Here is a 7659-nt window from a genome sequence, read left to right as displayed (position 1 = left end):
AAGTAGAGAAGGCTTGGGAACAAGATCGTATGGGTATGAGTATAATATTTTCCATTTGCTTAATGTTTACATCCACCAACTGAGATGATAATCAGAAATGGATTTGCTATGATGATAAAATGAGGTTATCTCTGTAAAATGCCCGTCAATGTGCAATCAATGGCACTTAATCAATATTTAATAATAATGATAACTATTATTATTATTATTAAAACCCTTCTTTCCATTCGGTGCCTCTGGGTAATGAAAAGTTGGGTTGTGGCACCTGCTAACTTCCTTATGAGAAGAGTATGTGCTTATTCAGAGAGGATCATGAACACTTTTTGAGAAGAGTTTGGAAACAAGTGGCCATCCAGGGCAGATTGGAAAGTGGATTTTGTGGTGTAATTCTTTGGGAATGCTAACTGACTGTGTATGGATTCACACTGCCCACAGAAACTGGCAGACAAATTATAGGATTTAATCAATAAAAATCAATTTTCCCCAAACCTAAGTAGGCATTTAGGTACATTTGCTATTTGTAAGAGGATATACAACTGAGAGGAAACATCCAAAAATGGGATGAATGTGGACATTATGAATATAATGAATGCAGCAAAACCTAACTACTTCCTGGGGAGGAAAAGGGAAAGCCTTGCAGTGTCTCTTGGATCGGATATAAAGGGAGTCTCAGATAAAAAGGGAGTGGTGAACTTAGGTGGATTCAGTATCCAGGATTGCATGAGACCACTGAGGCTGGCTAATCAAATGTCACACCAATTGGGAATGACTTTCTTTGCACAGAGCTCTCCTCAAGGCACTCTTGACCTCCGTGTTCCGGTCAGTTCAAATGCTCTATTTTATAAATTCAGTTGTTTATAAATTTGGTTGTTTATTTTTTGTATTATGAATTTTAAGGAGTTCTTATATGCACCAGGCAAAAAGTATATGGCAAAATAAAATTGAAAGATAATATAACTCATTCCATGAACATTTGAAGTATTCTCATACTACCTACTGTTTCTTTGCAGGATACAAGTAGTGGGAACTTGTGTTTCTTAATGGTGACTTTGATGAGCAGAGTGATTAACTTTGAAAGGATGCAATATTAATCAGTTTTTCAAATTTTACGTCTTTTGCTTTTTGCATCTTCTCTGCAAATTTACTTCTACACAGTCATGAAAGAATTTATTTTCCTCTCAAATTTTGAAGTTTCAGTTTATAAGTATGGATCTATAGTATTACATTTTAAGGCAGAATTTATTGTAGTACAGAACAAAAACACCAACATCCATATTTCACGGGCAAGGCCCCCCCCACCATGTTATCTTTGAGGTCTCTCACATGGGCATCGCCTTTCACAGAGCTCTCCTCAGGGCACCCTTGACTTCCGTGTTCCGCAGGCTGTAAATGAGGGGATTGAGCATAGGGTTGACAAAACTGTAAAATAAGAAAAGGATCTTCTGCTGCTCCTCAGGATGGCGGGACGTGGGGGCCATGTACATGACAATGGCACTGCCGAAGAAGAGCCCAACCACGCAGAGGTGGGAGGAGCAGGTGGAGAAGGCCTTCCTGCGGCCCTCCCCTGACCGGATCCTCAGGATGGCGACCAGGATGCGTGAGTAGGAGACCAGCACCAAGCACAGGGGCCCCACTAAGATAAACACAGAAGCAGCAAAGATGACCACTTGGTTGAGCCAGGTGTCAGCACAGGCCAGCTTGAGCACAGACAGGATTTCACAGAAGAAGTGGTTGATTTCATGAGGCCCACAGAAGGGCAACCTCAGGATGAGGCTCACATGGACCAGGGCCAGGAGGGAGCCACATGCCCAGGAAGTCCCTGCCAGGGTGATGCAGACTCTCCAGCTCACGATGGCAGAATATCGGAGTGGGTGGCAGATGGCCACATACCGATCATAGGACATCACCACCAGGAGGAGACATTCAGTGTGAGCAAAAGCCAAAAAGAGAAAGGTCTGAGTCATGCAGCCAGCGAAGGAGATGGGCTTGGCTGGATTCAGGAGGTTCACTAGCATCTGGGGCACAGTGTTGCAGGCATAGGCGATGTCAACGACGGCCAGGTGTGAGAGGAAGAAGTACATGGGGGTGTGCAGTCTGGAGTCCAGAGAGATGAGCCCCAGGATAACCCCATTCCCCAGCAGGGTGAAGGCATAGAACAGAGAGAAGAGCCCAAAGAGAAACATCTGAATCCTTGAGCCAAGGGGAAATCCCAGGAGGATGAAATCTGTGACAGAAGTCTTGTTTCCTCCCATTTCCCTTTGAAAAAGATGAAATGAATAGATTAAGATAACATTGTTAAAAGACATCTAGACACTAATTGGGGGACACTTGTCAAGAGAAAGGCTGAGGAATAAAGAGGGAGGTGACCCATAAGCAGCTGTGATGTCGCTGCGACCTTGCATCATCCAGGAGAGTTTGGCCTGGTTGTCCAAGGATGCTGTTCTCCGGGCAGACCTTTAGCTACAGTCCAGGTGGCTTGAGTGATTAGTGGTGGAAGGCCTCACCCAGGAAAATCTCCAGTTCACCTTGACTGCTTTGATCTCATGTTCATTAATCAACCATTAGGTATTAGTTTGCTTTCTTGTGCAGATATTTTGACAAAATGGGAATGTGCAGATCAGCAAAGTGCTTGACCGGTTTTGCAGTTACATTTTTAAAGTAAATCAATTCTAGTCAGGCTTACTCATTGTTCTCTTTGTAGTTTGGGTAGTACAGTACAGCTGAGAAATATGCATACTGAACAAAATTTCCCAAGCTGCATCTGCAACGTGAGGACCAAGCCCCGGTTTGAGCTAACCTCATTGAAATGCAACCTAAGAAAAGCTTTTCTGAGCATCTAATTTAAACCTTAAAGGATGTCCCCACTGAATTTTTCTTTTGTGGCAACAAACAACTGTTTACTTGCAAGCATTATTAATAAATTATTTCATCATCAAGATGGAAATTAATTCTAATAAATATTATAATGTCATAACACAATACCAGGGCTTATATTCTTTTTTCAGAATTCTGTAAAAAATTACTGTGCTAACAACCCAAAGAAATATCATACTATAATGAAGGATTGACTTTCTAGCTACATTTAAAATTATATTTGCCTCCTTACATGAAAACATGGAAAAAAAGCTTCTAAACATTTGACTGGGCAATGATTTCTTGGATATGACATCAAAAGCACAAGTAACAAAAGCAAAAATAGACAAGTAGGACTATATAAAAATTTCTGCACAGCAAAGGAAACAATTGACAAAATGAAAAGGCAACTTACAGAATGGGAGAAAATATTTGCACAACATATATCTGATAAGCAGTTAATATCCAAATTATGTAAGCAACTCCCTACAACTCAGCAGAAAAAACAAGTAATGTAAAAATGGAAAAAGGACCTGAATAAGCATTTCTCCAAAGAAGATTTATAAATGACCTACAGGTTTGTGAAAGGTGCTCAATAAATATTACTACTCATCAGAGATATGCAAATCAAAACCACAATGAGATAGCACCTCATAAGTTAAGGAAAAAGGACCTGAATAAGCATTTCTCCAAAGAAGATTTATAAATGACCTACAGGTTTGTGAAAAGGTGCTCGATAAATATTACTACTCATCAGAGATATGCAAATCAAAACCACAATGAGATAGCACCTCATAAGTTAAGGGAAAATGTGTGCACTGTTTTTGACAGTGTAAATTGATACAGCTACTGTGGAAACCAACATGGAGTTTTCTCAAAAAATAAAAAATAGAGTTAACAATCTATCTAGCAATCTCACTCTGGGTATAGATACAAAGGATATGAAATCAGTATGTTAAAGAGATATCTGCACTCCCATGTTCACTGCAGCATTATTCACAAAAGCTAAGACACAGAATCAACCTAAATGTCCACTGACAGATGAATAGATAAAGAAAATGTGGTATGTATGTGTGCAAAACAATATTATTCAGTGTTAAAAAAAAATCCTGCCATTTGGGAAAACATGGATGAAACAAGAAAACATTATGTTAAGTGAAATAAGCCAGTCAGAGAATGACAAATACAGCATGATTTCACTTATATATGGAAACTAAAGTAGTCAAACACATACAAGCAGAAAGTAGAATGGTGGTTGGCAGGGGCTGGTAGGAGGGAGAAATGGGGAGATGTTGGTCAAAAGGTACAAAGTTTCATTTATGCCAAATAAATAAGATCTGGAGATCTACTGTGCAATATATGATGATCAATACCGTACTGCATACTTAAACATTTGCTAAGAGGGTAGATCTTAAGTGCTCTCACCACAAGTGGTAAAAAAAAAAAGGGGGGGTGGGAGGAAGCTTTTGGAGGTGGTAGATAAATTTATGGCATTGACAGAGACAATGGTTTGATTATTTCATGGGTGTGTACTTATCTTCAAACACATCACATTAAATATCTACATATGTTAAATATCTACAGCTTTTTGTATGTCAATCATACCTCCATGAAGTTCTTAAAAATCTTTAAAAAATTTACTTTGCTAACCCAAACTTTTTCATTTATTTGGAAAACACAAAGCATGTGAAAATATTTGGTTTTGAAAATACGTTTTGAACCTACATTTTATAAAAATCTTAATCTCTTTATTCAGTCCTCTGTTATTTCCTTTTGTATCTTCCCAAATGATTACGTAAAGAAAACAAAGACTCTATTTACAAAGTATGAATCTCTTTGAAAGCTAAATGAAGAGACAAGAAGAAAGGAGTACATTTAGATTATTTAAGGACAGCTGCCATATGGGTTGAAAGTCTGATTTCTCTTATAGGATCGAATAGTTAACACACTCCTTGTGAACAAGAATCAGCTGTAGTCATTTTTGTAATTGTGACATTCAGCAAATATTTGTAGAGTGAACAAATGAATAAATAAATACAAATGAATGACTGAATACCTCAATATTGATTTATTTTCAGATGATTCTTGTACTGAAACTAGTATGTCTGACTTCCTTAGATCCTGCCTACTATAATTATACGCAATTAAGGACATTCCTCCCATGGCAAAAAAGAACAGACTTTCTGAAGTTTGATAAGACTAATTGCAGAATTTCCAAAAATGTTCAAACATTGAGTACTTGAAAGATATTTCTAATTTCTTTCTATTATCTTGCATATTTTATTTCATTCCACATAATATTAACAGCACTTTACTTGAACACAAATGGATTAAATTTGCCAAAGGATTGCCAGAGTGAAAGAACAGACTAAAAAAGAAATTAAATATAAGCCAGTTCCAAATGATATGTTCAGGCATTGTTTTATGCTTTAAATAACATATTTTATGTGTATGTACAAGTTAGTCTTTAAAAAGCTTGGCAAATTATTTGATGACTAATAAATTATCCAGCGTCTCCATGGTTTCTAAGTAAATATCTAAGACTAAAATAATTTCTTTACACATGAACAAACCTGTTAGTACTCGATGGGGCCTATGTTTCAGAAAGTAAAACTTAAGATACAATGAACTGGCAAACTCCTTTGTAATGTTATGGGCATGAATCATGCAGCATTCCTAAAATGAAAGCTACTTTTAAATTCTCAGCTTAACTGAAGCTCTGGCTGGTTTACTTCTGAGTAATAAGAAATATTTGTTACAACTAATACACTCAGTAGAATCCTTCTCTGCATCTCCTGATGACTGTGTCTCCCCTGTCCTGTTCTGGTGCCTCAACAAGTCATTGACTTTTTGCTTCTTTGGACCTCTTTTCTGATATCCTCTTTCCATTTTCAAGTTTCCTCCTTTCCCCTAGAATTTCCCATTACCAAAATATTTCTTTCCTACTTCCCCGATAAACATCTCCATGGTATTTCTACAGGCTTGTCAATAGTTTGAACATTTAAGTGGTTTCTTAGAGAATTTTGATTACACAAGAGATCTGCATGTTGGTTAAGTATCTTATAAGCAGCCTGGAAAATATTGTCATACTTCATAATAGCGATAATATCTGCTAGCTCACTTATTTGGGATATTGACGCTTCCTCTCTTGATTCCACAATGGCCAATAAGGGCTAGCTAATTGTACTTCCAAATCAATTTTTCTCAGAAATTGTGTTTAAAAATTACCTTTCAATTGAAAAAAACTTTTTCATCTACTAAATGATAAAAAGATGATAAATTTGACCATACATTGTGCCTGGAACATTGCAGGTGTTCAATAAATATTAATCGAGTGACTGGATATGAATATAATCAGATATGAGGAGACAAACACTAATGAGCTCTCCACATTCTGCCTTGAGCCAGATTCCCAGGCAAAGAAAACACTGAAAGGCCCTCAAGAGTAGCAATAGAAGAAAGGGCGAGGCTTAGGGGTCAGACGTGCACTTATTAGTTGTATGACCCTGAGTGTATTTCTTAACTTCTCCAAGCCTCACTTTCCTCTTTTTTAAAAGGCAAAAAGTGTTAGGGTCTAGTTCACAAGTTGCTGTGAAGACTGATTGAGATAATACGTGTTATACATTGAACATACTCCTGGTATGCAGTGAACACTCAATAACTGGGATTCATCGTTACCAGTCTTGAACAGCTTCTTGCACAGCCTCTGATTGTATGCACCCGACAAGCATGGCCCCTTTGTGGTTCACAACAGACCCTGATAATTGTTTGCTTTATTGGCCTTTAGCCTCTGAAAGCTGATTCTGCAGTCTTGAGTATAACAAGGTCATTTTGTGGACAATATATTCTTTATTCTTTTATCTAACATCAGCGTTCATAAGTTTGTTTGTTGCTTCCTTGCAGCTACTTCACCATATAAAACAAAATTATATTAATTCTCTAAATACTTACATTATTTGTGAACATGTTCAAAGAAGTTAGCATTAACTTTTCCTCAAACTATCCCTACAGCAAAATAATAATCAGCACATGTTTAGAAAGGAATGAATTTCCATACCAATGCTTGCGGTATGAGAGGGAGAGTTAACTAAAGACTAGGTGCTACAACAGGCATAAGAGGAATTTATGGAAACATAATGTAAGCCAACCTGGTTAGCTCTCCAACTGGACTCAAGGATCTCAGAAAGGGGAAGCACCTGAAGCTTAGGACAGGGTTCTGCTTTCTGGGAGTTTCCGTGGGAGCTTCAGAACCCTCGCTTCTGTTCCTGATTGCAAATGTATCAGAATCCTCAGAAAAGGAGGTTTTATTCTCTGATGGGCTTAACCTAGCTGGCAGCTCTTGAGGGCTCACTGGAGGGGCTGGGCCATGAGATGTCATGCATGCCTACCTCTGCTGGGAAGAACAGACAAAGCAATTATCTTGTTCTATCTCTGTTCTCATCCCCAGCAGGATGCACAATTAGGAAGCTCAGACAGCCACAGAACACACCTCTGAGACAGCATCTCTCATTACAGTCTCTGAATACTTGGCATTATTTGAATTTTATGAATCCTAGCACTGCCCTCATTCCCTGATCTCCAGTTGGTTCAGGGAAACTTGTCAGGATGAGGGTGACAATGAATAAGTTCCTGGCATTAACCTCTATAGTTCAGCTTCTCCCTGATGGAATCTGGGTCCCTTGTGTTGCTGCAGAAGTGGGTAGAAAGAATCCTGAAAAATCAGCTGACTCCTTGCAACACTCCAAGGAGTGGAGATGCTGTAAAGAGCCAATTAGAGAGGCCTGGAGTGGATTGGTGAGTCCAAGG

The 7659-nt window shown here is 38.4% G+C and overlaps 1 protein-coding gene across 1 annotated transcript; it reads right to left on the bottom strand.

Moving 5' to 3' along the window:
- Nucleotides 1-750: 750 nt before the first annotated feature.
- Nucleotides 751-2252, bottom strand: LOC103602652 (olfactory receptor 2A1/2A42). The gene is made up of 2 exons (XM_008587074.1): nucleotides 1368-2252; nucleotides 751-807 (listed from the first exon to the last, which is right to left on the bottom strand). Exons 1-2 carry the CDS (start codon nucleotides 2250-2252, stop codon nucleotides 751-753), a joined length of 942 nt encoding a protein of 313 aa, XP_008585296.1.
- Nucleotides 2253-7659: the final 5407 nt, after the last annotated feature.

The sequence above is a fragment of the Galeopterus variegatus genome, unplaced genomic scaffold (assembly GCF_000696425.1).
Source record: "Galeopterus variegatus unplaced genomic scaffold, G_variegatus-3.0.2 Scaffold4244, whole genome shotgun sequence".
Lineage (NCBI taxonomy): Eukaryota > Metazoa > Chordata > Mammalia > Dermoptera > Cynocephalidae > Galeopterus > Galeopterus variegatus.
The sequence above is the reverse complement of the archived record's forward strand: the minus strand, read 5'-3'. Positions and strand labels throughout refer to the sequence as shown.